Genomic DNA, 18,595 nt, shown 5'->3' on the forward strand with positions numbered 1-18,595 from the left:
CGTCCTAGGCGTAAACCAAGTATACAATCCTGGAGAGCACTTGCTAATTCTACACAGAATTCTACTTAAAAAGCAATAAAATGATAAATACTCACCATAATTTTGCAACGAACTTTTGGATTGAAGACCGGATCGCCAAAAATTTACTAAAAATGGCAATTTTTTTTTCACGTCAGCAGCTAGAACAAGGGTAATTTGCTGCCTAAAAAGAGTGAGCAAAATCGCATTTTGCTCACTGAGTGAGACAAAATAACATTCAAGTGACCTTTATATTTGAATGTCATTTCAACGTGCGGGGCCTAATACAAGTTCGAAGTATTTGGATTCTATTGTCTTTGTCCCTTTCACGTCATTAGCAAAAAGAAAGAGACAAAAAAGTGCATACGTAATTCAACGGTATATTGACGGTTTATAATAGACCCCCGAAATAAGTCAGACCACGTCGTTCCAAAACACCCTACGAGTCTTCATTCGTAATAATTATTTAATGAAATAAAAGTTTAAAATTTAATAAAAACACCATATTATACGTATTTTATTATACAATGAAAACAATAAACTTATACAATTTTACGCAATTGTTACGCAGTAAATAATTCTACTTAACTACTTTTAACGATCTCTACTATAGTTGGCAAATAGTGTATCCGCAATTCGGACCGTATCTTACAAAGTTTTTATTTACAAAAAAAAAGTTGGCGATTGAACTGTCAATTGATGTTCGTTAATTCATTACGTTCGTATTATTTTATTGAAATTTCTTTCGTTTTGTTGTATTGCGGTAATTAAACTTAATTGTTAGAATATTTTTAGAAAACATGAGTGAAATAGTGTTGAAGACGGATTACATTTTTTCAGGTTGTATTTTTTGATGGCTGACTGACGTGAAAAATTTTGTGTACTACACGAGATCAAAGTTATTTACATCTCGTGCGCTTTTGAGTCCCTTACTACGCTCAAGATTCTAAATTATATTCACTCGCTACGCTCGTGAATCTATTATAGAATCTTTCGCTTGCACGGGACTCAAAACAAGCGCTCGAAGAAATATCAAACTTTGCTCTCTTGTTGTACAAATAACTATTGTCAGCTCCGCTACACGCGACCTGTCTTTAGCAACGCCGTTCGCGGTATGAAGGGAGGGGCAGAACAAAATGGTGGACAAACCTATGTTGCCAGCTTCGAAAAATGTCGCTTCTTTCGTGCAAAATTGTATGTATCCGGTCTTGTGGCACATCCGCTCTTAGGCCACCCTACCTTAGGTAAATTAATAAATAATATGTCATACTAACTCGACGGCATAAAGTGGTCACTTATCTTATAGTAAGCTTTGTCTAAGCACCATTTATAAAGTTTACGTCCGAATACAGGTAGTTCAAGTATTTTAATTTCATTAGGCAAGTGGTTAAATGTGTGAATAGACATATAAAATACACTCTTTCTAAAGTAAGCTGTTTTGTGATCAAAGGGATAGCACAAATTAAAACCATGGAGTTTGGACGTTATTCTCGGATTGCTTTTTTGTATTTTAAACTTGTGAAGATTTTTTTTCACATAAAGACAGATTATTCATATACATATAAAGAAGGGACCGTTAGTATTTGTAATTCTTTAAACAATGGCAGGCATGAGTCTCTACTTCGGGCGCTACAGATGGCCCTTACACATTTTTTTGCAGCTTGAAAACTCTGTCAATGTCTTTGCAATTGCCCCATAAGATGATGCCATAGCGGAGGTTGGACATTATATGGCCATGAAATGCCGATACCGCTGCTTGCCTGGAAGCGATATTCCTCAATCTACGTAGAGCAAAGATAAACCTGGTTAATTTCTTAACTATGTGTTCACTGTGGCCTTCCCAACTATTGTGACAATCTATCATAACGCCTAAAAATCGCAAAGATGTTGTGCACGCTATGTATCTTTACATCTTTATACATAATCTCAATATTTGTGTATGTATCTTTACATCTTTATACATAATCTCAAAATGGCACTTTGTACTGAGCGGACTCTGCTCCGGCGCGTGCCGCCGCTATTTACTTTGTGGTAATAGTAACATTTGTAGGGAATCCTCAGTCGGACACCGCTAAGTTTTCATGCCAAGTGGTAACTCAAGTATGCTTTTAAGGATATCTCTTCATGTGGCACATGTCGTTTAATCGTTTTTGAGTTATTGGAATTTTGATTTTATTTCAATTAATCATATTTGTAATTTGCTAAAGCGAGTCACATCTATTCTAAACCGCATCCGAGGCAGCGACAACAGGATACTGAAGGCAATCGCCGACATACCAGATAGTTCCATCCTGTGTACATGGGTGAAAATTATTAATTAAATTATCTCGACATTTCTGTACTTGTACCTATTGTTCTCTGCATGAAATGTTAAAATTGCATGAAATTATTATTTATGGGAGTATGAATAAAAATAGTTAATATTGACATCCTAATAATTATTCTAGTATATTTTATTTTGAATTTGAAATGTTAATTTATTAATTATTTTTATATTAATTGTTTCAATTAATTTTAATTACTAAACTGAATAGTTTGCGCGAGAGAGACTTCCAAAGTGATAAAATGTGTGTCCCCCCCCACCCCTGTAACTTCTAAAATAACAGAATGATAAAACGCAAACTTCCACCGAAAATTAGTTTGAACGAGATCGAGTAAGTAGTTTTGTTTAATACGTCATAAATGGTACGGAACCCTTCATGGGCGAGTCCGACTCGCACTTGGCCGCTTTTTTCTTAGTTTCGTTCTCTATAGAAAAATACACGTGAGGTCTCCAATCGTCAAATGCGTTTATTGTGAATAGGTAAGTACTAAATATTATTATTTAATCATCAAGTAACTTTTAAAATTTCTTTTAAATAAGGGAAAATAAGAAATTAATGTGCATTTAAAAACGTAGGCCTAAAAAAAGAGTGACTGGGAAAGTTTGTCTATCTCAGTTGAGGCAAATGTGACTGTATGTTACACTTGCCTGCCCCGTATCAGAGATCGTAAACAATTATTTCTTGAATTATCAATGACTAGCTTTTGCCCGCGACTTCGTCTGCGTGAAATTATTAATTTACGTACCTACCTTATTTTTATCTCACCGGTATTATGTTTTATCTAATAACCGTATTTCGCCGGCTGAGACAACGAACGCCATTATTATAAATGTCCATTTCATGGTGGATCTGCCCCAAGCTGACTCACACACATTAAAAGTTTTTTTTTTTTTTTAATTAGTATATAGTTTTTATCATTTGAACAGAGGAACTCGACGCTTATGGCGCCGTGTGTGGCTCACCTGGCATTCTGCTTCTCCGAGGCAGCCTTTCCCCTGAGACCCCGGTGGGCTGCCACAGGTGCTCGCCGCTCACGGCGCCGTCACCACAATGGGGCGTCGAAAGCTACTGGCGCTTTCTTAGAAACTGTGGCTCACCTTGCATTCCAGTTCACCGATGTAGCAGTTTTCCCCCGAGACAGTGTAGGCCGTCCACAGGTGCTCGCCGCTCACGGCGGCCTCGCCCCAGTCGGGAGTTGAGCGCAGCACCCGCTCTCCGCTCCCTTCTTCTGCCGTGCGGCTGTGGACAATATTCTTACATTAATGATAATTTACAATGATGTGTTACGAATTTAGGAATACAATAATCTGTACGCTCTTACATTAAATAATAATGAAACAAAATATTGTAATTATTTGTATCTAACCCAATATTAGTTGCTTAAGTATACTTAACAGGTATAAAAGTCTTCTATTTGGCTCCGTATAGAACAGTCACAGTGAACCAGTATTTTGCGCCATGAGTTGTTACTTGTTATTCTTTTGACAATAAACCATAGATGCGGAGCGTGAATCTCGCAACTTAAACGTTTTGGTCGCGTGGTACTTACAGGTTGCGATTAAGGCATTTTCATTGTTTGGTATTTCTCTATTGTAATAATAACTCAATTGTCACATATTATGTATTATTCGTATTAAAACTTGCAACGTTTCAGTACTTTGTGACGTTAATGATAATAGGCATGATATTTACAATTTGTACCTATCATGTAATGCCAACTTATAACAGAGAATTCGAAGTCAAAGAATCTCGTCATTATTTGATAACAACCAAGCTTGGCCTTCAAACGTCGGAACATGCTGCTGACAGCGATAGGCCTTAAACCGCCATCCTTTTTTGACAGCCCGCATAAAGATGCACCGTATACATAAGGACAGACCAAGGGATTTAACTCACCATTCATGAGGAAGTTATATAGTCTGGTCAAGCACTCGAGCAACTGAAGCCCATTATCGCCAGCAGAACCTGAAGTATATAAGCTCTTTTAGATGTGATGGGCGAATACCATCTAAGCCTGCTGCCCAAACATTGTTAAAGGAGCCTAGAGCCTGTGCATCCTACTCCGGCCTAACTGTGACAGGAGGACAGGCTCTGTCTAGTTCAGGTGGGAACAACAACGGCCAAGGCCTGACAGGGAGAGAGTCGCTCGGGGAACATATTTGAGTAAGTGCCCAATAGGCACTTTCAGCCCGTGGGCGGTAAATGTGCGCGGAGAAGGGCAAGGGGGATACCGCAAACGGGTGGGGGCCTGATACATCTAAACGACTAAAAATTTAAATAAAACAAAATGATCCTTAAATCCATATACGATAACTTAAAACAATATTTAAAAAAATCTCATCCAAAGGCAAACAAAGATGACTACTTTTATAAAATAACTTAGAATAAAACTTGTGTAAAATTACAAAAATAAGCCTACAATCATAATTATTCTCATTCATTTCAAATTATAAAAAAGAATTACAAATACGCATGTAATTATTTAACACGTTAAATGTATTCCAATAATTCTTCTATATTTCTAATTAACAAAGTAATACAAATGTTATATAAAAATTAGTTAAAAACAAACATCGTGGGTACATCGCAGCCCTACACGTCAGATCGCTGCTGCAGTTTAAATTAATTGAAAATAAAAATAATGGCGCAAAAAGCACTAGAAAGTGCAATCCGCGAGCTACAAAATTCTGTGACCGCAATGGCAAATAAATTAAGCGCACTCGAGAAGAAGATTAGCGAACAAAACGAAGAAATAAAAAATCAAAGTGAAGTGTTAAAGTCTCTAAAATCAAACTCGGAGGGTACCACAGCGACGGCCCGTAAGTCTATCGCACGCCACACATCCCCGTCCCCGGCAGCGCTGCAGCGCCCAGTGCGTCAAGCGCGTTTGAAAGCTGCCGCGACCGCTGCAACCGGCGGTGCGGGGAAGAGTTCAAGCGCCACAAGCGCGGGCAAAGTTCGAACACCTGACGTCGCTACAACTACAGAGGTAAGCCGACCGGAGACGAATGTAAACAATGAGGCATCGACATCGGCGACTATCCCAACTGCTGCGATTATGACTCATGAGCTCTTAAACTCGAAAAATGACAGGACGAACGATAATAATTCCATACTTTCCATCGATATGAACGCCGAATTTCGTACCGTTGCCTACAGAAATGGCCGTATGAAACCGAGACCAAGACGGATGGCCGTCACAGGAACTGGCCCTATAGACAGCGACGTGCAAACAACGGAACGTGTTAAAAAAATTCATGCCTGTTTTTTAAAGAGCAGCACATCACCAGACGCTATCCAATCATACATAGCACGCAAAACCGGCTATACCGACTGCATAGTTAATAAACTACGCCTTAAACACGAACACTACGCATCGTTTGTAATAACAGTATCTTGTAGCAAGTTCGATGAAATTATGTCCCCCGATGTATGGCCAGCTGGGACAGTGGTGAGCGAGTGGTTTCGAGCCAGCGGCGGGCGCGCCGGGCGCGCTCCCTCGCGCTCCCCCAACGCCGCGCAACCGAGCGCCGGCGCAGACATTCATAGAACAACAACGAGACACACAGATATCGCGAGCCACAAACCTCACGGTTTGTCACCAAAATATTAGAGGTCTAAGTGCCAAAACGAAACAATTAGAAGTATTATTAAATGACGACCTGAATTGTGATATTTTAGTTATAACGGAACATTTTTTGCGTGAACACGAAATTAAATGCGTCACGTTAACTCAGTTTGATTTGTTATCATATTTTTGTAGACCAAACATAGAGCGCGGTGGAAGTTGCATTTATGCGAAACGTAACATTAAAGCGATGGACCGGCTCGACTATTGCGAACTGTCCCAAGAGCAGATATTTGACATATGCGCGATACATTTGCTGGACAATGATCTGCTAGTGATAGGAATATACCACTCCAATTTAACCAATCACAACGAATATTTAAAGTTATTCGAAAAGTTGTTAACCAAAATAGACAACGACAAGGTAACTGCAATAATTATGGGTGACATAAACATCGACCTCCTTAGTAACACCACCATTAAAAAACATCTCCTAGACATTCTATCCGCCCACCACTTTAGGCAATACGTAAAAAAAGCCACCAGGGTAGATGGTGACAGCGCAACATTGCTGGACCACGCCTACTCAAACATCCGGGACGCCCGTGTGTCCGCGACCTGCGTTACCACTAATCTCAGTGACCATATGGCGCAGCGCCTTGTCGTCCCGCAACCGGCTCCTCATCCGCGATCCGCGATAGTAAAGAAACGCGCGTTTAGTCGCAATAATAGGAGTATGTTTGTTCGTTCGCTGGAGTGTATAGATTGGCAGATTATAATAGACAAACACCAAAATGAATGCGAACTGTTTGCGACTAAAATAATCAATATTTTAGCCAATCTACAAGATGTTCATATGCCAGTTAAAACTGTGACCGTACATCATAAAAAAAGCCCATGGATAGATTCTGAACTCATCGGTTTAAAATTACTAGCTTTCGATTTTATTGCCTTAGCGAAAATCGATCCAGGCAACACCCAGCTAAATACAGCCTCTACTAAAATACTCAATACCTACAATCAAAAACTACAGAGGAATCGAACGGAGTACTTCAACTCTAGTATTGAGAATAGCTCAAATAAAAATAAGGCGATGTGGCGAGCTATAAACACGGAGATTGCCAGACTCTCATGCGAGCGGGTAGATTACACAGATCTACTTACTGACAACGACGGAAACCCATTCGTGTCCAAACAACACCTGGTCGATGCACTGAATGAGGAGTTCATAACAGCGGGCGCCGCATGCGGTGCTCCCGCCCCGGACCGCGTACAGTGTCTGACCTCTTTATCCTCCCGCACTTTACATAGCGACACCTCATTGAGATTGACATCCTTCAGCCCGACGGAAATAAGTGTTATACTGTCCTCAAAGATAGCAGCAAAAAATACCACCGATGTCTACGGACTATCCGCGAACCTCCTTAAACAAGCTAGTACAGCAATTTGCTTCGTGCTCTCGCAGCTATTTAACAACTGTATGCGGTTAGGTTCGTACCCTACTTGCTTGAAAAAGGTTAAGATCTGCCCCTTATATAAAGGCAAGGGTGATAAAAAAGACGCGAAATCGTACCGACCCATTGCACTAGTACCGGCTCTGAGTAAGTGCTTCGAGGTAGGCTTGAACACTAGGCTACTGTCATACTGGTTCCCGAGGAACGTTCTGTCTGACAGCCAATACGCGTACCGCCAGGGCCGGTCCACAACCGATCTCGTGCGGGAGGTGATCCATTGTGCACTGCGCGCACGCGAGGCAGGCCGCCAGGTAGCAATCATCTGCTGTGACCTCTCACGCGCCTTCGACACCGCCGACCACGCGCTCGTAGCAGACAAACTCGGCCACTATGGTGTTCGAGGCCCAGCTCTAAAACTGTTGCTCTCGTTTATGAGCGAGAGGGCACAAGTTGTCGTTGGGGATCGCGGCAGCGTGACATCCTCGGAGCGCCACAACCTTATGGGGGTACCCCAAGGATCCTGCCTTTCAAACACCCTCTTTAGCATATTACTCAACGACTTACCGGCTGCAATTACCGGCGCTGATATCTACATGTACGCCGACGACGTCACAGCGGTAGTAAGTACGCCCATGAAGAACCAGCTCGAAACGGCCCTAAATAACGTTGTCAGGCAGCTAAACGAGTGGTTCAAGGTCAATGGCCTGGCACTTAACAAAAATAAGACCTGTTTTATGACAGTAAAACTCAACGGCCATCGCAGCGAGAGCCTGCAAGTGTGTGCGGACGATGCCCCTATACAGCACACGTCCTGCACACGCTTGCTCGGGTTCCACCTCGACAGTGCGCTTACATGGGAGCGGCACATAGACGAGGTGTGTAATCGACTTGGCCGCGCCTGTTTCGCACTGCGCCGACTGGCGCGCACCGCCGGGAGGGCCGCGGTGCGAGAATGCTACTTCGCGACGGTCCACTCCGTGTTGACGTACGGTGTGGAGCTCTGGGCCCGAGCTGCGGACTGGTATCGCGTTTTCTCAATGCAAAAGCGAGCACTCCGCGGTATGGCAGGCAAACCAAACGACGCTCCAGCCCGGGAGCTATTTCTTGAGTTCCAAATTCTACCCCTACCCTGTATCCTTATACAGCAAGTAGCGGTGTTCACTCACACCAATCGAGACCATTTCAAGCGCAGGGGTACGAACTCGAGATATCCACTGCGTAGTAATAAGTACGGAGACCGGCTGGTAGCAGAACGCCACACTTTAGCGAAGTCGGCAAAGTCGGTCTATTGCCTCGGTCCTTCAGTCTACAATCGATTACCCGATTGTATTAGAAATGCAACTTCCACTGAAGGATTCAGATCTAAACTAAAAAAGTGGCTTCTTGGAAAGATGTTTTATGATTATAGCGAGTTTTTTGACATTCCACTTGTGATTTAATAATTTAATGCTTATAACAGCTTTATTTACATTTATATTATATTGATTATATTCTCATTGTTAATGATTCATATACTGATAATTTTAATAATTAATAAGGTAACACACCTATATGTAATACCGACCTGTAATAATTGTTACCAATAAAGTTTTTCATTTTCATTTTCATTTTCAACAAGAAAATATCCAAAAAAAATCGATAAAAATTAAAAAGTTAACAGTATTTAAAAACCAATTTTTAAATAAGGGGACAAATAACGTAAAATTTGTACATATATGTTCAATTACAAAAGTAAAAGCCACCTATCAAATTGAATTCATAAAGTAAAAATAAATAAATTGAAATTAAAAGAAATGTCACATACAAAACTAATGAGCTCATTAAATCAAATTAAATAGAAAACACGTACAGCTATGAATATAAAAAGAGATACGTATGATTAAAAACTTACTATAAACTTACGCAAATTTGTAAGTCAACTTAATTAAACAGAAGAAAAAAAAGTACTATGTTTTATTCTGGATGAGAACCTAGAACACTGAGATGCACGCCGCTCTTGTAGTCTTCTCAATACATATAGTTCGGATTATTCATTGGGCCAACATCACAAATAAGTCAGCAAAATATCAGAACTACCGGATTTGACGCAAAGGAACTCCGTACTTTCAGGCAACTATTAAGTTACTGGATTACTAAGCCACCCGGCCATATTTTGTGGTCAGAAGGCTTGGTTACTTTTTCTTTAGTATTATATCATGTATAAGTACTTTCAATTAAAATTATGGTTAACACAATCGTTTAAACCGTTTTTAAATATTAAACAAATAACCTCTTCTTAATGAAACGATGTTAGGGCCCTAAATATTACGTTCAGGCGTCTTTAGGTACGGAACGGAACCCACCATTATGTGAGGACTGTCACGCACTTGGCCTGTTAAACGAGCGCCAACAATCGCAAAGGCAAATATCCTCAGGTGGATCGAGCATGCTTGAGATAAGCTTACCAGGTAGAGACAATGGAATCGCCTCTCTAGTTCCGGTTGAGCCTATTATATAAGGATTATCTGGAAGCTCGCAACCACGGCTCGAACTTTTAGTGCGTATGATGCAAACATGACGTCTTTATGTACTAAGGATAATGTAATAAATAACATAAATTTTACGAAACTTGTTACCGTAAGGTAAGATTATTTAATTTTGTGTTTTAGTTTATAGGTACACTGTAACTGTGCCATAATAATATTAGATGTATTAAATCAATATCTGGGAGACCGAGCTTTGCGCGGAAAACATATAAAAACTCAAAAATGTGCGTTTTCCCTAAAATAAGATGTAGCTAGATCGAGTTTTCGCCACCGAATACCCCCATATAGCGAATCTCATCGAAATCATTAGAGCCGTTTCCAAGATCCCCGAAATATATAAATATATATACAAGAATTGCCCGTTTAAAGGTATACGATAAAATAAATTGATATTGTCGTGAATGTATGTTGGTTTCGTTACTAATTAATTTTACGAAAGCTCACGTTATAACATAGCCGTGTTAGAAAGGTCCGTCAATTTTATACCTTTTCATTTTCTGTGATAACGGTTCTTTTACTACTTTAAGTACTAAAAGATTTTTCATTTCTCAATGCTCTGAAAGTGGGTCATTGTTGTTCTATGAAGTGTGTATAAAGTAATACGTTTCTGATATATGTATATTATATAAATAAATAAATAATAAATATTATAGGACATTATTACACAAATTAGATATTATAGGACATTATTAGTTATTACACAAACTGACTAAGTCCCACAGTAAGCTCAATAAGGCTCGTGTTGAGGGTACTTAGACAACGAAATATATAAATATTTATAAATACTTAAATACATAAAAAACAGCCATGACTCAGGAACAAATATCCATGCTCAGCGCACGAATAAATGCCCTTACCAGGATTTGAACCCGGGACCATCAGCATCGTAGGTAGGGTCACTACCCACTAGGCCAAACCGGTCGTCGCATAGACTGATATAGAGCATTTTACTTAGCAAGTAAGTACGTTTTTTTAGGGTTATGTCCATCCGTCCGTCCGGGGCGTTTCTCCATGATTGTGAGTGCTAGAACGCTGTATTTTGCCATGGATATGTAAATCATGAATGGCAACAGAACGGTATTGTCGCATAAAAAATGTTATTATTTGAGAAACTTGTTCGCTTTAACAACCCGTATTTACTAATTAAGGGTAAAAACGATTGCTAATAAAATATTTAAATAGTGAGATTTTAGGACTAAATTGTTTTTATTGAGGAGTGTTAAATTATGCTTATCCGATGATGGAGACAGGAGGTGTCCATGGGAACTTTGTGATAAAATAATGCAAACAAATTGTGTTTGGGGTTGTTAGAATTGTCTCGATGAGTATTAATTGCCCGTGGAAATAAAAGTTCAGTCAACGATATATGCTTGTACCAAAAACTCATTATTCCCTTTATACAGGTATTAAGTATCGCTGTTTTTCGGGTATAAAATTCGATTTTCTCAAAAAAATGCATGCTGAAGCAACAAAACGATATTTTTTTATAAATTTATAATATATAGATAGGTACCTACTAAAAATATACCCCTAGCAATACCGTTCGTTCAATATACTTGGAGTATTATTTTTGGTACACTAAAAATTGTCATTTGAAAATTTACCCTTAGGTATGATATTATGAAATGAAATGCTACTTTCATTTCATAATAGGTATCATTTATTCCTTACAACCATGGTATTTACAGGTTCATTTAACTATTTTTACAAGTATATTCATGGACCCTATTGTGGTGCAGCAATTTTACATCTAAGAATATACATTGAATACAACTTAAAACATAGCATGCAGACAGGAAATTTATAACCCTTGAAGACCTTAAAGTCTGACCTAATAAAAAAAATCTAATTGCATGAATGAGAGATGAGATGAATAGCCGGCGGCTTTGAGAACACGGCGCCACGTTCCGCCTCCCCTGACTCTCGCACTAATGCAACAAAATCGGTCATAATAAGTAGGTTTTTTGCTGTCTTTAGTATTTGCATTAGTTATAAAGGTTTGTTATAGATAAATAACACATTTTTAATTCAAATAAATAATAATAATAATTCAGCCTATATACGTCCCACTGCTGGGCACAGGCCTCCTCTCATGCGCAAGAGGGCTCGGGCTATAGTCCTCACGCTAGCCCAATGCGGATTGGGGACTTCTAATACACCTTTGAATTTCTTCGCAGATGTATGCAGGTTTCCTCACGATGTTTTCCTTCACCGAAAAGCTAGTGGTAAATATCAAATGATATTTCGTACATAAGTTCCGAAAAACTCATTGGTACGAGCCAGGATTCAGGTAGGTATTAACAATTCAAAACATAATAAACACGTATCTATACTTATCTTCATTAGTGAATTGAAAAAGGTTACTTATAGATTCCTATGATGGAGTTTATTATATTGTGTTAAAAATAAAAAGAGAAAAAATATATGTATGACATAATATAACATAATAAAGCGTTACATGGCCAAATTTGAACAATTAAAAAAAATAAGGCAAAAAATTCAATAGCCATTGTGTTCAATTCTTAAAAATTACAATGCTTTTGGCTTTGTAATGCCTCGTTTTTTTTATGGGGAAGTTTCCGAGCAGAGTAACAATGAATTAATTAAGTAGGTGTTGGTTAATTCTCCCGACGTAGTATGATGCAAATTTTGAGTTGTTTCCTTATGTTAGCTGGTAGAATTGACTTTTAAATGATGATTTTGAATGATAAATATTTTATAACGTTCATTTAGATATGATTTTGTTGGATATTTTACAATTAGCATTTTTCTCGCGTTGGTGCGGTGAAAAAAATTGTTTAACTCGATGGCAAATTTTGTTTAACCCTCGTGCATTGAAAAATATTAGCACGAGCAGTTAGACAACAACTTTGCCGTTGTAAAATAAATAACCATCGCGATGAGCTTGAGAGACCTAACCGATAACATAACTATTGTAGGTATACTTCATAACTTTTATAAAGGCTGTAAATAGGAATAGAATATTGGATCTTTATAAGCCTTCGTCGTGATAATGGGTCGTTTTCAATAATATAATTAAACTGAAGCACCGACAGACTAACCAATTTTGCCCGCTTTTTTTGAAAAAAAAACATATTTTCTTAAAGCTAACAATTTTCTTGCCTACTACATCCATTGTGTGTGATCATACGCTCGATTTTATTTGGAGAAAGAATTTTTAAATCGGCATTTTAGTCAGTTTTTAATTGCGTTTTTGATGGCGGGTAAATCTCAAGTTTATGCCAAATATTGTATATGATAGTTATTTGTGTCATAAGGGAGGAAAAGTAGGAAATTGCGTGCCGCGTGTAAAATTGTAACCCGAGCCGATGTCGAGGGTAGTAAACACGCGGGATGGAATGTCCTGCGTTTCCTCTCGTGGTGCGCATACTATTTTTCTGCTCGACGGAGGCGGAAAGCGGCAATTTCGTTTAGCGGAGCGGGAGCAAAGTTGACGCTTTCCGCCCGGAGAGCAGAAAAATCTATTACAGCGTTTTAAGGCCAAAAGTATGATTAATAATGTTAATTTCTATATATTTAAGGGCTAAGACATCTAAGCAAAAAATGGTGATACAAATTAAATGAGTATATATTTATAAAGTATATCAACATATAACAGCAACATATCAATCACAGAGTAACAAATAACTATATATTTCAAACACTAAGGGAGAGATAGGTAATGTTCTTTGAGTAGTTTTTTGAATACAGCAAGTGATTGAGCGCATCTAATGGTCACATTGTCGGCCAAATTATATACTTAATCATGCTTAAAAAACTATGTAGGTACCGATTAATATAAAAAATAAAAAAAAGTAAGCTGCGTAAAATATCCGAAAGTTACAAAATTTCGAGTCCGACTTCATTTCATAGCTGTCCGTGCTAAGGTCTTTAAGCGTTTGCTGTAGATGAGGTGCAGTGTGAGAGAACAAGACTATGTTCTCTGTTGCATATCTACCCTTATTTTTTTCTATAAAACCTTAAATAATTGTTAATATTGATATTCAGATTCGCTTGACTTATCGCCTCTTCAAAAATAAAATCTCTTAGAGTTTTGAACCTCCATACTTTGCCGTTTAGGTTTCTTAACCTACTCGTATATCCTAATTCATAACATAGATATGTACTTACAAATCGAATAATCACAGAGACACAATCAGCCTGAAAGCCACAGAGCGTAGGTGGTCTGCATTGTAATTATTGCATGTGGCGTGAAGCTCACCGGAATGTAGCCGACGTGACTTTAACTGACGGATGTGGATTTCAAAACCTCATTCAATTCTATACCTTGGTCGGATAAGAATAAGGCTTATGTTCGAACAAGCTTTGTTCTGGAAATAGGGGACTTAGCGTGGCAGTATGGTGAAATAGGTCTACGGCTGCATTATACACTTGCAGTGCAGTTTGCGAGACCTTGGTCGCGATGTGAGATCAGTTCCCCTTTGTCATCCCTCCGCAATATGCACTGTTTTACTGAGGGTTACAATTTCGGCTACTGTCAAAAACAAAAATCAAAGATACTTAGTCAAGTTTACGAGCAATTAATTTTAATGTTAATACTAAAACGCAAACACAGATAACGCCCAATATATTGAATATGTGAGAGTGGGGTACAGGAGGTACATTTTTTTATCGTTTTCTTATGATAGCCCATAGTGCCTATCTAAAATTTAGTATCAGCCCCATAATGCTATTTGTGCCCCAATTTTATGTGATCCACTCTTCCGATAGTAATTGATAGCAGTAGTGAAAAATCTCACAAAATTTCTAAGTTTTTCAAAATTCCATCAAAATAATAAGTAATAAATCGATTTTTCATATCTTAGTACGAGCAAGGTATATGGATCAAGAAAATTATATTAGTTGAGACATTCTTATTTAGTTTGTGAATGTAAGTACCGGATGGTGCATTGACTTTAAACAATATTCCGTACCTGAAACTGATACTCGTATGGTAATTATAAATATTTTATGTATTTTGTTAAAATGTATTTGCGAACCAAGATTGAACTTAGTATATACCAAGATTGGTAAGAGAAGCCGTTAAAATTCATAAAGATATAAATTTCAATCGTGAAGATGTGCATAAACTGTCAAATGTGTGGAATCCTGTGATTTGTTTGTGTAAAAAACTAATGATTTATTTATTTACGTATTTATTTTTGCGGTGGGTGGGTGATAACATAAATTGTATGTAAAAATACGCAATTAAGTACGAGTATAACGGGTTAGCACTGATTGACTAGCATGTTATCTTTTCGCGGATTAGCAAAGTAATGTTTTTTTGTCTTAATTAGTATGGGTTTCCGCAAAGTAACGCCTGATTCTATTCGCTATGTGCACGACTGTCACGCAACCTAGCGTCCGCAAGTTTAGGGGAAAACGTCAATGCTCTACATCTTATAAAACTACTCCATAACTAAAAACTACTGAACAGATTTTCATACGACTTTCATCTATCAATAGAGTGATTCTTGAGGAAGGTTTACGTATATAACTTGTTAAGGTTTTGTGTAAATTGTTTGAAATATAACGATGTTGTCGAAAAAAATCACGCTGGTTAGGAGCTTTAATCGAAAACGCTGCCTAATCCGTTTGAGCTAGAACAACACAATGTATGGTGGGGTTGTCTCTCTTTCATGGGTCTACAAAAAAGTCCGCGATGTTGAATGTCTATCTATTAAGGATAATTCGCAACATAGGTGTATTATGTAAGTCGCTACTTGATTAAATACTCAACATTGTTAGACAAAAAATTATGGACAACCAATGTGTTGCATTTCATAGACTGAATACTTTTGAAAAAAGTCAGTTTCTATTGCCCGAAATAATGTTAGACCCTTTTTAACTTTCCATTTAAAAAATAAGAAAATTCGGGAGAATATCATAATAATAAATAATATAAATAAACCCTTAGTAAAAGGTCGTAAGTGCAGCACTTTTGCGTGATATGCAGTTGGAACGACATTAGAACTGAAGTCCCAAAATTTAAAAGTAAATACCTCTTATTAAAAAAAAAATGCTAACTACGCATCACAAACTACTACTACTCATTATTATCACAAATTGCCTCTCATTGAAGATTACCTCTTTTCCAAAAATAAGCGTCCTATTTACTTTTTTATTAATTGTACTATGTAAACGGTGTTAACACTCTCCAATAAAAAAAAATGATCTTAATTTTCAATTTTTAAATATTTTATTAGCAATCGTTTTTACCCACCTAAATGAGTAAATACGGGTATTTATCGGGTTATTTGAGTAAATACTCATTATTTACTCACCCCTGCCACAAAGTAAATAGCGGCGGCGCGCGCCGGGGCAGAAAGTTCACTCAGTACAAAGTGCCATTTTCGCCGCACGCAACAGACGTTACATTTACAGGCGTTCTCGGGCACTCTCGGGAGTCTCGGGCAGAGCTTCTAGTCGGGCTGTGCGCGCGTTGCTCACTTGACGTCCCCGCCGCTACGTAGGTACCTACTGTCATGTACGTCAAAATGCAGTCTCTAAGGAATGTAAACATGATAAGATGTATGTATAAACGAATCGATGTATGTATGTCTGTAAACTTATATTACCTAATACTCCTTTTTAAAATTCGAAATTAATACAGAAGCAATCCTAGTGAGTCGGGCAAGTTTAGGTATGTATTTTCAAGAACGGCGGGAACGGACCTTCTGTTTATTTTTTATTTTGTGCCCCTACTCTTCTTTATTCTCGATTCCTGATTTACTCAACATGAAAGCCTTGATGTCTTGAAAGACGGCACACGCAACCTCCAGAGGCATGAGGGATGTTACCTTTGATCTGTGATCTTTATTTTTGAATTATTCGTGTGGTGTGTATGCAAGCATCCCTTAGATAACACGAGTATTGTTACGTCGATACCCAGGTATCTTTTACCAGCTTGTGTATGGCGACACCGTTTGATATTTAAAATATATCAGTGAAAGAAAGATATGTAATTCTAAGAGTTTTAGTCCTGTGATGTGATTTAGATGGCAGTAGATGACTACAAACTTTAACAATACGCCTATATACTAAATTATCCTTGGTTGCGCACACGCTGGTGATTATGTGAGTGTCAGGTTAGTGACCAACTCGTGGCAGCCGTGTAGGTGTAGGTCCAGCCTAATTTTGCCAATGTCGTATAACGTGATACTCACAAAATCTGTTTTGTCTTTGATTTCCATTAACCAATTATGTGCCAATTATTTATTAACTCAGGAATCTGAATAAAACAACTGTGTAATAATCCACCATACAACATTTCCCTGTTTTTAATTTGAACTTTGTTTTATTAGTAAAAAAAATAAAAATAGTTTGAATAAGCAATGAAACAAAATAAATGCTACTATTTAGTTCACAAGCGGTAAGATTGTCACGAATTTGTAGGTACATTGTAATGTATGTACATAGAGACAGAGACTAACCGTTTTCGGCTTAACGTCAACAACAACAACAACCAAGGCCGCTGTGATACCTAGCCGGAATAGCCTTATGGCCAACGAGATTACGCTGCCATAGGTAGAAATCCTTGTTTAATCATACCTGCTTAATTTGAATCATGATCAGCTGCAGCAAGGCCAACCACTTGCCCCCTTATTCATAAACATGTACTAAAGTTACGATGTTTGTCTCTTTCCATCATACCAATACGTCGGAAAGGGACAAAAGATGCATCGTAACTTTAGTATACGTTTATGAATAAGGGGGTTAGTGATTAACTTGATCACGTTATATCTCCCGCGTCGAATGATGGTTCCTATGACATTTTATGAAGGCTGGGGGCCGATTTCGACCACTCGATGTCGTGTATTTTGTTCAATAATATGTCCACTACTAGGCATTTAAATTCTCCTAATGGAATTGAAAACGAGAGGTCAATACCACTCGAGTCCCAATTTCTATCGCTCGTATTTCAAAAATAGCATTTCGCTGTTTTCCACAGATTTTCAAAAAGCGGCCAAGTGCGAGTCGGGCTCGCCCGTGCAGGGTTCCGTACCTTTTATGACATATTAAAAAAAACTACTTACTAGATCTCGTTCAAACCAATTTTCGGTGGAAATTTGCACGGTAGGTAATGTACATCATACTTTTTTTTAGTTTTATTTTCTTATTTTAGAAGTTAGGGGGGGGGGGGGGGGCACACATTTTACCACTTTGGAAGTGTCTCTCGCGCAAACTTTTTAAGACCTATCCACACGTATGGGTTTGATGGAAAAAAAATTGAGTTTCAGTTCTAAGTATGGGGAGCCCCCAAAATTTATTGTTTTTTTTTTTCTATTTTTGTGCGAAAATCTAAATGCAGTTCACAGAATACCTCTACTTACCAAGTTTCAATAGTATACTTCTTATAGTTTCGGAAAAAAGTGGCTGTGACATACGGACGGACAGACAGACAGACATGATGAATCCATAAGGGTTCCGTTTTTTGCCATTTGGCTACGGAACCCTAAAAATCGGTCCCCTGGTCTGATTAAGCTGACACGAGCTATTATATTAAGTAACTTTATTTTTGAGTATAATTACAGTGAGACACCTCAGTCGGTTCTCGTATGTTTCTTTTCACTTAATGAATGTTTTAATTATACAGGATTTTAATTTAGTTCTTACATTTAGAAACATTTACACCTCTAAACAATTTTAGTTTATATTTGTATCTGTGTTTTTTTATACATCATTATTGTTATAGTTTTTTTTTTA

General features: G+C 38.1%; 1 protein-coding gene across 18 annotated transcripts in view; it reads right to left on the reverse strand.

Annotated features, from left to right (window-relative positions):
* Nucleotides 1-18,595, reverse strand: part of LOC133516798 (eye-specific diacylglycerol kinase) — a 342,395-nt gene that overhangs the window by 99,072 nt on the left and 224,728 nt on the right. For all 18 annotated transcript variants that reach the window (XM_061849758.1, XM_061849756.1, XM_061849755.1 and 15 more), the window contains one exon: nt 3,440-3,581. In XM_061849758.1, coding sequence (XP_061705742.1) covers nt 3,440-3,581 — 142 coding nt within the window. The remainder of the gene's footprint in view (nt 1-3,439; nt 3,582-18,595) is intronic.

This window comes from Cydia pomonella, chromosome 4 (assembly GCF_033807575.1).
Source record: "Cydia pomonella isolate Wapato2018A chromosome 4, ilCydPomo1, whole genome shotgun sequence".
Lineage (NCBI taxonomy): Eukaryota > Metazoa > Arthropoda > Insecta > Lepidoptera > Tortricidae > Cydia > Cydia pomonella.